This window comes from Eschrichtius robustus, chromosome 18 (assembly GCF_028021215.1).
Source record: "Eschrichtius robustus isolate mEscRob2 chromosome 18, mEscRob2.pri, whole genome shotgun sequence".
NCBI lineage: Eukaryota > Metazoa > Chordata > Mammalia > Artiodactyla > Eschrichtiidae > Eschrichtius > Eschrichtius robustus.
In genome coordinates this window covers 7,622,551-7,638,146 of record NC_090841.1, presented here as the reverse complement: position 1 = coordinate 7,638,146, position 15,596 = coordinate 7,622,551, and the positions used below count along the sequence as shown (strand labels likewise).

The 15,596-nt window shown below is 37.8% G+C and overlaps 1 protein-coding gene across 5 annotated transcripts in view; it reads left to right on the top strand.

The window, feature by feature from the left end:
* KATNAL1 (katanin catalytic subunit A1 like 1) overlaps nucleotides 1-15,334 on the top strand; it is a 78,755-nt gene extending 63,421 nt beyond the window's left edge. For all 5 annotated transcript variants that reach the window (XM_068526816.1, XM_068526812.1, XM_068526813.1 and 2 more), the window contains 2 exons: nucleotides 9,834-9,960; nucleotides 11,402-15,334. In XM_068526816.1, coding sequence (XP_068382917.1) covers nucleotides 9,834-9,960; nucleotides 11,402-11,600 — 326 coding nt within the window. In that variant the 3' untranslated portion in view covers nucleotides 11,601-15,334. The remainder of the gene's footprint in view (nucleotides 1-9,833; nucleotides 9,961-11,401) is intronic.
* The last annotated feature ends 262 nt before the right edge of the window (nucleotides 15,335-15,596 follow it).

The window sequence follows — 15,596 nt, the reverse complement described above, 5'->3', positions numbered from 1 at the left end:
CTCCTTTCTTAATTTCTTTTAATAGTCGACTGTTTTTTAGTATCCATTTTAATTTCCTTATTGGCTTTTAGCTATACTTAACTGTATATTTTTTAGCAGTTACTCTAGGGATTTACACTATGCATCTGTAACTTACTACAGTCACTGTAGAGCTAATATTGTACCACTTCATGTAAAACGTAAGAACCATTTGCCTCCCCCAGCCTTTGTGCTACTTTGTCATGTATTTTACATCTGCATACATTGTAAATCCAAACATATAATGGGGCTTAAATTGTCAGTTCAAACTTAAATTAAGAGGAGCACAAATAGTAGTCTTTTCTATTTACCTACATATTTACCATCCACTGCTCTGCTTTCCTTCGTTAAGGTTCAAGTTTCCAGCTGGGTCCATCTCTCATTTGTCTAAAGAACTTCATTTAGTAGTTAAGGTCTGCTAGCGTCAAATTCAGTTTTTGTTTTCTGAAATGTCTTTATCTCACTCTTATTTCTGAAGGCTGTTTTTGACTGATAAATAATTCTGGGTTGGAAGAGGGCTTTTTGTTTGTTTTTTGTTTTGGTTTTTTTCTCTCAGTGCTTATAAAGATATCATTCTGTAATCTTCTGGCCTCCATTGTGTTTTTCATGTGAGGTCAGCTGCCATTCCGATCATTGTATGTAATATATCTTTTTCCCTCTGGTTATTTTTTTAAATTCAGCTCTATTGAGGAATAATTTATATATAATAAGCTTTATCCACATAAAATTTGATGAGTTTGACAATTGCATACAGCCATGAAACATACCACAATCAAGATGCAGAGCATATCTTTCATCCTGAAAGGATTTCTTGTGCCCCTTTGCAGTCCATTCCTCTCTCCCCAAAACACTTCCCACCTCAGGCAACCACTGATCTGATTTTTGTCACTATAGATTATTTTGAATTTCACATAAATAGGATCATACAGTAGGTATTATTTTGTGACGGGCTTTTTTCACTCAGCATGATTATTCTGAGATTCATCGATGTTGTTGTTTTTTATTGGTGAGTAGTATTCTGTTACATGACCATGCACAGATTATTTGTCTATTCTCTTATTGATGGATATTTAGATGATTTCTAGTTTGGGACTGTTATAAGTAAAGTTGCTGTAAACATTCATGTTCAGTTCTTTGTGTAGACATATGTTTTCATTTCTCTTGGATAAATACCTGTGAGTATATGTTTAACTATAGAAAACAAGCTGGTATTTTCTTGAGTGTTTGTCCTCTACGGTTGACTTTTTAGATATTCTATTTATCATTGTTTTTCAGCAGTTTGACTGTGATGTACCTCTGTGGGGTTTTCCTTTTATTTATCCGGCATGTGTGTTGGACTTTCTGATATTGCTGCACAGGATCACCGGGACTCTGTTAAATTTTTTTTCAATCTTTTTTCTTTCTATTCCTCAGGTTGGTAGTTTCTGTTCACTTGCCTTCATGTTCACTGACACCGTTTTCTTCTGCCATCGCCAATCTGCTTTTAATCCTGTCCAGTGAATTTTTCATTTCAGATGTATTGACATTTTGCAAATCTAGCATTTCTGGGTTGTTTTTTTTTTTTTTTTTTTTTTTTTAGTTTCTGTTGCTTTACTGGGATTCCTCATCTGATCATTGATTATGTGTATATTTTCCTTTAATTCTTTGAGATGTTTCTCTCCAAAAGGTGGAGCTTAATTCCCCTCCTCTTGAAAATGGATTGGACTTAGTGATTTGCTTCTAAGGAAACGAATATGGCAGAAGTGATGCCATATGACTTCCAAGGCTAGATCGTAAAAAGGATTAAACCTTTTTGTCTGAAGGCCATCTGCTGACAGAATTCCCTCTTGCTCTGGGGACCTCTTTTGTTCTGTTCAGGCCTTCAGATGATAGATTGAGGCCCACCCACATTATGGAACACGGTCTGCTGTACTAAGAGTCCAGCAACTTACATATTAATCTCATCCAAAGACACCCTCACAGAAACATCTAGAATAATGTTTGAACAGATATCTGGGCACTATGGCTGGGCACCATTTTGACACATAAACTTAACCATCACAGACCCTAAACTAGAATTTTCTAGCTAAACTGCTCCCAAACTCCTGATGCACAGAAACTATGCGGGTAATAACTTGTTGTTTTAAGCCACTAAGTTTTAGTATAATGTGCTGTTCTGAAATGGGTAATTGATGTATTACTTTATAGTTTTTGTCAGCTAATTCTAACATGTGGAACATCCGTTTCTATTTGCTATTTAAAAAATTTTTTGTTTATGGGTCACATTTTTCTGTTTCTTCACACATTCAGTAATTTTTATTGTATGCTCTACATTTTAGAGTGTCTGGATTATGTTGTTTTCTTTTAAACGGTGTTGAGATTTGTTCTGGCAGGCACTCAGATTATGGGCAGAACTTAAGAAGTCACTTTGCAGTTCTTTACTATCTGTTGGCTAATGCATGAAAACAGTTGCCTGTTATATTTTAATAGTTGTTTACCGTAGAAGGATAAGTCTGATACCATTTTTTTTTAATGATGGCCGGAAGTCATAGCCTCACCTATGACTTTTGAAACTTAATTATTGTAATATATTCCTTATTCACTTTTGCAACTAGATCTCAAGGGTGTATATAAATAATTGGTAGATTTCTAGTTCACAGATTACATCTCGTATTGTCTTTCCTGACTGCTACTACATATTCTATTAATTCTAACAATATCATTACTTAAACAGAAAAAATTTTCTTAAAATAATGCTTAACTTACTAATTGAGCTTACAAAATAATAAACTTATTTAAAGCAATAATGGAAGTGATTCAAACTGTCCTGAAATATTAGTCCTCCCAGAAGCAGCTCCTTAGTGTCTGTCTTGCTCTTATATTAGTCACATGAAGATTTGAGATTTGAGTGGTTTATTATCACTTCTGATTTAATAAATTTCTTCCCTTTCTCTTTCCCCCTTTTTTCTCTTCTTCCTTGCTTTCTAAACAAAATATGTGTATGACACCTAGTATATTTATATGAAATCTTTAAATTTTGCTATTGTGCACAATGATTATAAATAAAAAATTAATACTGATGAGGAAAATAAAAGCTTTACTGCCTGAATTGACATCATTTGAGCTTTTGTACTTTGAACTTTAATCCACTATAACAGACAGAAAAAATATAGTTAGAAAAATAATTGATGATAGGAATTTTCTAAACCGCTGAGGAAAGCTTGGGTTGGGGAGAAAGATATACTTTATGATACAAAGGTAGGAATTCAGCTTTCTTTGAAATATTGGAGAAGAACATGGACCTGGCTGACTACTGGGATTTTTTCTAAACTTGTTTTCCTTTATGAAAAGGTTATGTTATAGGTAATGGTAAAGGTAATAGTCATTATAGGTAATGACTTTTAGGTGCTTCTCTTTGCTCATTACTAGTCTGAATGTGCGTACCTCATGACCATAGAACTTGAGAAACTGCTTTCTGCTAAAGGGCTCCCAAACAAATAATCATAATTAGAACCCCACCCTTTCTAACTTCTTTTATCTGTGTTAATTAATTTAACAGGTGTTTATTTAGCTCTTTGCTATCTGAAAGACATTTATTAGGTACTGTGGGAATATAAAGCGTACAATCCTTGTCCTTAGAGAACTCACCGTGTGGTTGGAAGGGGGCATACACCTACCCTAACTGCAGGGAAACAAGGGAGCATGTGATACTGGAGTTGCCCGTAGTACTTTTGGGGTGGAAACGTGGAATAGTAAATTCTGACTGAGGTGCTTAGGGGAGACTTCATGGAGGAAGTTGCGCTTTCGCTGAATTTCCATAGAGAAGCACAGAAACAAAGGCATGGTTGCTTGAAAGTGAATGGACAGCTGTTGTGGCCGGAGCATCTGGTGGGATAAAAGGGTCTGGAAGAGACAGAACTATAAAGAAAATTTGGAAAGATGAGAGAACTGAAAGAATGATTTGGAAATCTAGGGTAAAATTAATGGAAAGAAAAGTAGGTTATATTAAAGTAAAAAAATTGAAGGACATTTTATGAACAAAAGCAACCATGAAAAGCAATTTTTAGTTGGAAAAGGCAAGAAGTATAAGAATGAAAATAGATAAAACAAGGAAAGCCACCCAAAAAGGCATATTGTAAGTTATGTAATTTACATGAAGAAATATGCAGATTTCTTTAAGATTGCGAGGCAATTAGAACTTGATGGCAAGAAAAGTCAGTGTATCAGTTACTCTTGCTGTTTAACATACCATTCCAAACAGTCTTACTTTGCTCACAGATTCTGGGATCGGGAATTCGGATTAGGGCACCACAGGGATGGTTTGTGTCTGTTCCACGATGTCTGGGTCACAACTGGAAGATCAGCGGCTGAGGGTGACTCCACATCTGGAGCCTGGCATCATCTGGAGTGTCTTCACTCACATGCCTGGCGGCTGAGGCCTGGGGCCTCAGCGGGGGGCTGTCTTTCTGGAGCACCGCTGTGTTACTTGGGGTTATTCCATGTGGCCTGGGCTTCCTCAGGCATGGTGGCCTCAGCTTGTCACATTTCATACGTGGTAGCTCAGCGCCCCAGGTGTGATTGTTCCACTGGAAAAGGTGGACGGTGCACTGCTTCTTATGACCTAGCCTTGGGGGTCACGCTGTGTCACCTCTGCTGTACTCTGGGTTGAAGCATTTACAAGCCCACCCATTTTCAAGAGGAGGGGAATCAGACTACCTCTGGGTGGAGGAGTGGAAGGCCACATTGTAGAAGCGTGTGTGGGAGGAGGGGCTCTTGCACCATCTTGGTAAATACAATCTGCCGTAGTCAACAGATGGGAGAAGTCAGATAACAGGCACAGGTGGAGCTTGGCCTTACACCAAGTCTCTTCTTACTTTATGCATCTGAATTATGGCAGCAACCACTGCTCAGCCTAATGAACTCCTTTCTCCAGCCCCCTTCATTTAGTTATGTTTTGCTTTTAGACTCACCTCCCTAAACCACCAAGGCATCACAGAGTCTCTTAGACTCTGAGTGATTCTTATTTCCTATCACATCAGGGTCAGAGTACATTTTTTTTAAACTGTAAGTTCATACCTTATCTATCCTATTTGTGTCTATTTGCATTTCTTAATACTGTGTTGTACTTTTCTACTTACCTTTTTTTTCATTCGTGCTTCTTCCTACTTCCATGTCATAATTTATGGTGCTCTCATTTCCCAGATGGTTCTCTCTCTTCCTTTGTATTTAAATCGTATTGATTTTTCAAAGTCGACGTGAAAGCATACCAATTCTATGAAGTCTTCTTTGCCCAGGTCTCTCTCCCTGTGTGGACTTCACTCCCCTGGGTGTTTCCTCTGTTATCTATCCCCCAGGTGGTCCTTAATAGAAGGGATCTGGCTATTCTCTGTCTCCCTCTAATCCTGTTTGTTGATTGACTGAAGGTGGTGTGTGTGATGGGGCAACCGCCATTTACTGAGCGCTGCCTGTGGACCGGGCTTTACGTGTATTAGCTCATTTAACCCTCACATCAGGCTTGTGAGGCAGATTCTGTTCTTATCTTTACTTATGAGGAACTGAGGCCCCGAGCAGTTAGGTATCCTGCCCGGTGCGGCAGAGCAGGGATGTGCGCCCCGGCCACCTGGCCCCAGAGCACACGCTCCTTATCTGCCGTGCTGGACTGCCTCCGGTACTCAAGAAGAAGTTGTGTGATCCATCTAACAGTGTTTATTTAAATTTCAAATGTGTATTAACTTGGTTATGTAGCATTGGCAGCTCTTTATACTGTTGTTAACACATTAACCCCTCGTTAAATCCTTTCACAAGCTTATTACATATCATGAATTCAGTTTTATAGAGATGGTAAATCCTGCTTAGAATCTTCTAACAAATCATTCATACAACCAGTGTTAAAAGTTATCTTTCCCAAATCATAGTTACTAGGGAAGAGGAGAATGCTTCCTACTAAGCTTCAGTCCCACCAGGCCCTCACTTATGAGCAGGTTTATGCTCCAAAGTTCATTTAAGTGGACTGTCAGGAACTTTGTTTCTGGGGGCGAATGCGTTCTATTAAACTCGATGCTTTAAGGTCTTAGGGCGGGCCACAGTAAAGCATTCTGATTTGCAGATACAGTGGTGTTCTAACATGGGAACTGAAAGAGCAAAGTGATGTTCCTTCACTACCATCCACCTGCTGTGTGTGGAGCTCTTGGGCTGAACGTGGAGCTTCCCCTGCGGCATCCGGGGCACGAGCACCTCGTGCGGCAGCGGCCCTGCGAGCTCCCTCCCTTCCCCGTCTTTCTCCCCACAGCCCTCTGGCCGACCACCTGAGCAGGGGACTTCCTGGGCCCGCACCGCCTGTGGGTACCCCTGCTCACTGCAGGGGGGGGGCCTGTGGCTGAAGATGGTCAAGGATAGGAGCTCCCGAGGTGAAGGGATTCTGGAGGTCACAGTTTCCTAGTCACACACAGGTCCTGCCTGCTTGCTGCTTCTCTCTTCGCTCTGGCTGCTCTTTGCGTTGCTTTGCTCCGTCTTACTTCAAGTGTGTGAGTGTGTGTGTGTGTGTGTGTGTGTGTGTGTGTGTGTGAGTGAAATATAACTCAGATACAGAAAAATCTGTTAAAATGTCCAATTTGTCCAATAATTGGCAAAGCCAACAACCGTCGAGCCACCTGCTAGGACAGGAAGCGGGGCAGTACCAGACCCCCGACGCCCCGGGTATGCTCCTTCCCAGCACCAGACCCCCGACGCCCCGGGTGTGCTCCTTCCCAGCACCAGACCCCCGACGCCCCGGGTGTGCTCCTTCCCAGCACGGCTCCCTTCCTGCTCTGCTGGCGATCGCTGTCACTCCTTTTATGGAAACAATTTATTGTTTTTCCTTATAACTTTATCACCTAGTCATGTATGCCCCCCACACACAGTTTTACCTCCTCTTAAACTTTACATAAATGAATCACGTTAATTGTGCCATTTGTATCTTGCATATTTTGCTCAGTGTGTTTTTAAGATTCATCCATGTTGTGACATGTAGAGGCAGCTCGTGTTTGTGGCGGTGTGCTGTTCCGTTGTATTAGTTTGCTGGGGCTGCCATAACGCAGTACACCCACAGACTGGGTGACTTCAACAAGGGAAACTTATTTTCTCACAGTTCTGTAGGCTACAGGTCCAAGATGAAGCTGCTGGCAGGATTGGTTTCCTTCTAGGGCCTCTTTCCTTAGCTTGTAGGTGGCCATTTTCTTTTCATGTCCTCATGTGGTCTTTCCTCACGTTGTGTGTCTCTGTGTCCTAGTCTTCTTGTAAAGATACCAGTCATATTGGATTAGGGCCCACCCATCTGACTCATTTTACCTTAATTACCTCTTTAAAGGTCCTGTCTCCAAATACAGTCACATTCTGAGGTATCAGAGGTTAGAGCTTCAACATAAGAATTTAGCAGGGGACACAGTTCAGCCCATAACATCCATTATGTGATTCTGCCACAATTATCCATCATATTTTTTTGATGGACGTTATGCTTATTTCCAGTTTTAGGCTATTATACTGCTATGAGCATTCTTCTACATGTATAATGGTGCAAGTGCCTAAGTTTCTTTAGGCCAGGATGGAGCATTCCATCCTAGGAGTGAATTGCTAGGTCATGTTGCATGGCTGAAACATCAGTGGATACATTGTTTCATACAATGTTTCATCAGTGAAACATTTATCAGTGGATAAATCCAGTCTGTCTTCCAGAGTGGTTGCTTCAGTTTACACTCCTCCCAGCAATGTATGAGAGTTCCCATTGTTTCACATTTTTCCATCACTGGGTATTGTCAGACTTTTAAATGCGTACCAGTCTTTTCGTGTGCAGTGCTTATTGCGGTTTAATTTGTATTTCCTATATTATTAAAGAATTTGAACATCTTTTCCTTTATTGTTTGGCCATTTTGATTTTGTGATATATTTGTTCAAGTTTTTTGTCCATTTTTCTATTAGGTGGTCTGACTTTTTCTTAATGATTTGTAGGAAGTCCTTAAATATTCTAGATATAAGTTTTTTGTTAAATCTGGTGTAAATATTTTCTCAAACTCTGTAGATTGTGTGTTTTCACTGTTTTACAGTGTCTTTTGATGAATAGGTGTTCCTAATTTTAATGTGGTCAGTTTATCCGTCTTTTTCCTTGTAGTCGATTTTTTAATGTATCTTAAGAATATTTACTGTGAGGTCATTAAGATAGATTCCTGTTTTATCTTCTAAAATGCTTATAATTTTGCACCTTATGTTTAGATCAGTAATATATATCTGGCACTGATTTTTATGTATGGTGAGGATGACCCAGTCCCATTTTTTCTCTGTGAGTAGTCAGTTCTGGCATCGTTTATTGAAAAGACCCTCCTTTCTCCCATTGCCCCGAACCACCTGCGTCACAAATCAGGTGTCCATTGTATATGCTCTGCTCTGCTCCTAGGCTCTCCATTCTGTGTCACGGATCTGCTTGTCTCTCTCTGCAAGAGTGTTAGACAGATTTGAATCCTATTGCTTTGTAGTAGAGCAGTTCCTCCTGCCTTGCTGTTGTCCAGAGTGTCTTGGTTATTCTTGGTTCTTGCCATTAACATTTTCATATCTGCCTGTCAGGTTCCACAAACAGACCCATTGGGGTCTTCGATGGAATGCCTTAACTCTGTAAGATCATTTGGGGGGGAATTGTCAATGTCATGAAAGACAAAACAAAGTAACACTGGGGAACTGTTTGAAGAAGACTAAAGAGAGACAATAACTTTAATGTAATGTGTAATGGTTTTTAAGAAAGTAATAAAGGCCTGGGACAAATGCGTACATTTTAATCTGGATTGTGTATTAGATGATACTAATGTACCAGTGTTAAATTTCCTGTTAAGTGTGATGATTGTATGGATACCTTTGTTCTTAGGAGATACATGCTGAAGAATTCAAGGTAAAGTGTTGTGTGGCCTATAGCTAGCTCTCAGTTCATAAATGAGAGTGGGGAGGAGAGGAGAGGGCAAGGGAGTGATAATGGCAAAATGTTGACAATTGGTGAATCTAGAGAAAAGGTAAATGAGTGTTCACTATTTTTTTTTTTTTTACCTGAAGATTTAAAATTTTTCAGAATAAAAATTGGGAAAATTAAATTTCATTTTGTGTATCAGGAAATCGTAGAGAGCCGGATCCGAGCTAATTTTGCATTATCTTAGTGTGCTATATTAAGCAGATTTGTCACAAAAACTGATGGTGAAACAGCAAGCAAGATTGGTTATTAAAAAATTCTGTTTGTTTCAGCTTACTCGATACACATTCCAATCATATTGGAACAGCAAATGTCTGTGGGCCGGCTCTCCAAGTAAAAAATATGTTAATAAGCGTTTTGTGCCAATTGCTGATTGCTAGGAAAAGAAAACTGGATTTTTAAAAAATACTGATTAGAGTTCTGGAAATCTTTTCCTATTTCACACTAAAAGGTGAGCAAAGTAGCTCACAGGAGTTACACACCATGCAATCTAGTTTCATAAAGCTAGGCTAAATATTTTTTTACAAAAGCATTTTCTGGTGCTTGAATACTAATGTTTTTATTTTTCATAAAGGATCTCAGACCCTTTGTTCTCATAGCAAGTATCGTCACAATCTATTAGGAAAACTCTGAGTTTCGTTTCAATTATTAGTTATTACAGCCAAGGCACACAGGAAGTTAAATGATTCCACTAGTCATGCAGTGAATTAGCAATATTAGTGGACTCACAGTTTGTTGACTTTTCTTTGCATTAGACTCTTTCTTTTCCTGAATGTTAAATAGGTGATTTCTTATCAAAATGATTTGTAAAGTAAAACATCTAATAATAACAACAAAAAAAATCTTCTAACAGCAAAAGGAAGAACTGAGCTTCTGAAAATCAATCTTCGTGAGGTTGAATTGGATCCTGATATTCAACTGGAAGATATAGCAGAGAAGATTGAGGGCTATTCTGGTGCTGATATAACTAATGTTTGCAGGTATTTTTTTTTTTTTTTAATGATCCGTGACGTTAGACATTAGTTATGGATTTATCAGGAGGACTTGTCTTAAAGTCAGTGTGCAGTTGACCCTTGAACGATGAAGGTTTGAACTGTGTGGATTTTTTTCACTAAATATATACTGTAGTACTACAGGATCTGCGGTTGGTTGAATCTGGAATTGTGGGTAAGGAGGAATTGCTCGTTCAGAGGGCTGCCTATAAGTTATTCCCGGATTTTCAACTGTGCCAAGGGTCTGCACCCCTAACCCCCGTGTTGTTCAAGGGTCAACTGTAGTTCACCTTTTATAGCCTTTGATTTTTAAGAAATTGTTTTACCCAACTTGGTAATAAATGACTTTGACAACCTAAGGTTAATTTAGCCCTAAATTGGAGACTAGCTGCATCAACATAAAATAATATCATTTTGTTTTGGTTGGCATTATTTTACTACACGCAGATGAACAAAGGTGATCAATTATAGATAGATAGATAGATAGATAGATAGATAGATAGATAGATAGATAGATAGATAGATAGATATAGATATATGTATGTAAATTTCCCTTTCAATTTAGTGACATCATAACTTTTAGACAATTCACATCACTCAGTGAAGAGGATTTGTTTTTAGTACTTAACTTCCCTAACAATACTTAAATTGACATCAGTAGCCTTTCTTTAAAACCATAACGTCTGTGTTACTCATTTTTTCTACGAGTATTTGTCCTATACGCGTGTAAGTTTAGTGGCACTCAATAAGCTCACAATAGCTTCTACTATTACCATAGTAAAATGTATAAAAATCTGAAGTTTTGGTTGGCTTGGCTGCCTAATAGCTTTTTCGTGAGCACTAGTTGTACACTTCTTCCTAACCTGCGTAATTATTTACAAGTGATCAGAATGAGCTGAAAATAGGACCCAGAGAAACCAGATTTTCTCTCTTCACTTGCCCACAAATATTCCATGTAGGGAATTCCACATCCACTGTATTTAGATATATTCATGCTCCAGAGAGAGAGAGGTTCCTGGTTTCACCTCCTCTAATTAGGTTGTAGACAAACTGGTATAATATTTGAGTTATCTTAACGTTAGCCGTATGTTTATTTCCAAGTATGCAATTCAGTATTTCATAATTCTCCTTCGGTTTCCTAGACTTCTGGGCTGTCTTTGAGGAGCAAGTGGGGAAAAGAAAATTCAGTACCATCTGAGCCCAACCTAGACTTTTAGGATTCATTACAGTACTTTTTATGTTTAAGTCCTTTGCATCCTGTTTTAACCTTTCCTGAGCCCTCAGGATGTCTCTGAAGTGGAAAATTCTGAGCAGCATGGTAAAAACATATAAAATGATCTTTTGAATGTTTTCCCTTAACATTATCACAATTGAATATGTTTAAAACATTTGCAACAATAAGTATTCACTGATTTTGGTATATTTTTAGGGATGCCTCTTTAATGGCAATGAGACGACGAATCAATGGCCTAAGTCCAGAAGAGATCCGTGCACTTTCTAAAGAGGAACTTCAGATGCCTGTTACCAAAGGAGACTTTGAATTGGCTCTTAAGAAAATTGCTAAGTCTGTCTCTGCTGCAGACTTGGAGAAATATGAAAAGTGGATGGTTGAATTTGGATCTGCTTGAATTTCTGTCAGCTCTTTCATTTCTGGTATTTTTGTTTATAAAATGTGAAGAAATTCCAGCAATTTTTTAAAAAAACAGGTTTGGAACTTTACATTGGAGAGATTTTCTCTTAAAGAAAAAATTTAAAACACAAGGAACATACATATACTTGAGAAGTAAGAAAAGCTTACATAGAGAGCCTGATATCCACGTATCCATGCATTACAGTTGCACACCCTAACCAGAGTATCGGGGGCTGAAGAAAGCGACCAGTGTGCTATTGTAGAAACTTGTTTACAGAAAATGTAGAAGGAGCTCTGTTTCTCACTAGTGTTCATTGTTTTTTAGTTTTTTCTATTCTTTGCTCTGAACATGAGGGACCTACATCTGTTGGCTTTTAACATCAAAACTGGGTTTGTGTCAGATCTATTATTTGTTGTTAAGAATTAACGGTTTTGGATTAAATAATGAATCTGCTAGTTAAACCTTTAGAATTCACCTACTACTGTTAGAGTCTATTATATAGTTTGAATTTTCCCTTCCTTTCCCTCACCATTCCCTCTACTAGCTATTTAATCACTTATTGAGCTTTATGGGGGAATAGCCTCATGCTTTGTGGTTTTTGAATCCTTTTGCCAAGTGGCTTCTCCGGTCTTCAGTGTTTTTTTTGCTGGCAATATTTCATATTGGAAGGGTGGAAAGAACATCATGTTTGCGTAAGATGCTCTTTTTCATTCTAGACTTCTGAGTTTGTTTTCACTTTTCTTTCAATATGTTCAACAGATAAACCCTTGATTTTTCTCAGCTCAAACATTGTTTCTTGCTGAATTTGCCTTTCATATTCTAAATAAATGCTTTGGTATTCTAAACAAGTCCACTCTCTTGTGGCTAATGCAAAACAAACAAAGCAAAATCTTTATGGTTTTCGAGCCTTGTTTATTAACAAAATAACATCGTGCATAATGAACAACGAACATTTAAGAATCATTCCTTGTCTAGGTTGAGTGCTTGTACGCACGCTAAGATTAGGTTAGAAATATGACATGCCCATTCTTTTCAGCAGGAATTAGACTGTAGAAGGAGGCCAGAAAAGGAGAGGCCGTGTATCTAGTCACAAGTAGAGTAGCCTAGTGTTAGTTTTTAAAAATTGCATTTATCCTATTTTGATGGGGCAACCTCTGCTTTAATAGTCAAGCTTTAAAAAATTTGTATTTGATGATATCCTGAATTTTCAATTTTGGACAGCAACTACTGGTTTAAAACCAAAAGTAACATATAGCTTTTTTGACAGTTAAAGATAAACTCTTAACAGCTTCCTTAAGAGATTTCTTCCCCCTACTTAGAACTATATACCACAGTATTCATCTAATGCTTTAAATTACCCCCCTTTCCTCTGAGGCATAGATTTATAAGAGTTAAAATCATGAGATATCATGATTTTATTTTAATTGATTTAGTTCATCTTAAAAGTTGAAATGAGAGAACTTTCCTTTTATTCATGAACTTTTAAAATAAAGAAATAAATAATCCCACTAAGATAATCTTGCAGACTATTGCCATCCAGTAAGTTATTTTTTTCCTGAAGTCCTAGGGGGCAGTCATTAAAACCTTAGTGTTTTGATTGCCAAAACTTGTTTGCATAGTTTAGTTGATTAGTCAGACCATTTTTCTAGATTTCATGTTATTTGTCTTGGCTTACATTTCAATTTTTTTCTGAATTCTTCATGCATAATGACATGGTAATTTTGATTTTTTAAAAACTATCAGTTGAGCAGTACTTGGCGACTCAAGCCTCCTAGGAGCTTATCTTTACTGTGTTAAGTCAGTCCGGTGTGCTTTTTTATTTCCCTTGTTTCTCATTTTGCTCTGTCAGTGGATGGTGAATGCTTTGTATGTATTAACCCCTTAAAGGATCCTGAGGAGATCCCTAGGGCGTTCTGTCCAACCTTTCCTGCACGTGGTATGTACATTGTCTTTATTGTAAGACTGTGTTGCCTTACCCAGCATGAGAGAATTTTTGTGTCTTATTTTATTTTTTCTGTTGTATTATCAAATTAGAAAGATTTGGTTCCTTTAATTCATCTGAAAACCTGAGTGCCTGGGGTTCTTCAACACAGTGATGTCGGGACTAAGTTTTCTACACTTCCGTCTCGCAGATATCTGATCAGATAGTTCTCCATTTTAGTAGGCTCATGTTGGTTGCTTACCGTGTACCTGCCCCTTGGGTGGGCGCTCTGTGGCCACAGAGTTGGACCAGGCAGTGCAGTACCGGCTGGGCACTTCCTGTAATTACACCGTGTAGCTTCTGGCTCCAACTAATGAAGCGATTTCAGTTTATAAATGGAAGGCACAGTAACCTGCGTGTTGCTTTGGAAAGATAACATTTAAAAGTTTTTCTCTCTTTAAATTTGCTTTAAAATTAGAAGTGGTATCCATTTGCTTGAACAACAGAACTATTATAGATCTTGGCTATTTTCATGAACAATTTTTGTCATTTCCCAAGCTACATGTTTATTGTAAACACATACACATGCAAGTATGGCAAACATGTTAAACATGTTACATGTTTGTTGCAAACATTTTGCTTGCACAATTCCTTTATTTTTAAAAAGAAATTAATATTAATGGAATGTGCCAGACAAATGGCTCTCTAATGTAGGCTGAAACCTTCTAGTAATCCACGTAGAAAATAGACGATGGCATCACAGACTTTATCTTCAGTCAGCAGTAGTGTGGGCATTCCAGAATGGCCAAACACACTTTGGGCTTGGACCTCTACCTCCCAAAATGCCAAGACAGCTTGGAAGAGGTAACGTGTTGTGGTCTAGCTGCCTAACTGGGGGTTTCGTTTGGGCTCCAGAGACTGCAGTTTTTATGATGTGATATTTGACTGTCCAAAAATAGGCTGAAATCACTAATTACTCAAAAAGTGAGCAAGCAAGTGTCTGGTGAATCTACCGTAAAACAACATACATCTACATCAGGAAAAATGTGTGTATACAGCCCAGATTTTCAATATAAGTGTCACTCTTTCACTTTGCTACATGTAGCCTGACTCTTTTGAACAGAAAGTATTGATACTGTAGGTTTTGAACAGCTTGCGTTTGTTTGAATTCCCTCCTTGGAAGTTTCTGTATACACTGCTGTATCCATGATGAGAATCATAGACCAGTTGATGCAGTTCTGTTTCACTTTCCTGGCCCTAACAACCTTGAGGTAAAGTGAAGGATGAGGCAGGTATTGCTTGTCATGTGGGCTTTGGCTCCTTCTGTGTTGTCTTGATTATTGAGTCTTTTGGCATAATAGTAGATTCCCACTCCTTTTCTCTTGTGAATGATAAGTCACCTCAGGGTATTTCCTGTGTGATAGGCATAAAATGTTAAGGATAATTGCTGCCCTTTTCCAAGAAAGGGCCACTTTAACCATATGAAGAAGCAATAGTAATCCTTCTTTTAACATTTGTTTTGTATCTTCTGTTCCATAATGGTTTTGATTGTGCAGTAGTTTTTACATACCACTTAATTTGTGATGTACATAATATTTATGTGAATCTAAGAATCTGTCACAATAGAAAAGGGTAGAAATTACAGTTGGAAGGCGTCTTAGGGGAATACAAATATTTAAACCCCAAATGTTTTATTCTTATCTCTGCTAATTATTTTTTTTTTTCAGAAAAAGCTAAAAACTGTAATAATTACTATGTTTACTTATTTATACTTTTAAATTAGGCTTTTTGTACTTATTTATTTGAGTTTTTTAGGACATTTGCTTTTTAATATTGTTTTCTCTTGTGAAAACTATATGAATATTTAAAAAATAAAGTCCCTAAGATAACACATATGTTTTTAAACATTCACAAATTAACAATAATTCTTTGAATTTTTATTAGGTTTTTTGGCTCCGGACAACTCTTTAACTTTAGGAATATTTCTCAATTTCCACATGACTTGTTAATAAAAACAGGAAAAATATTAAGGTAACGTCATCAAATTTATTCTTTTTATTTTACCTTTCTCC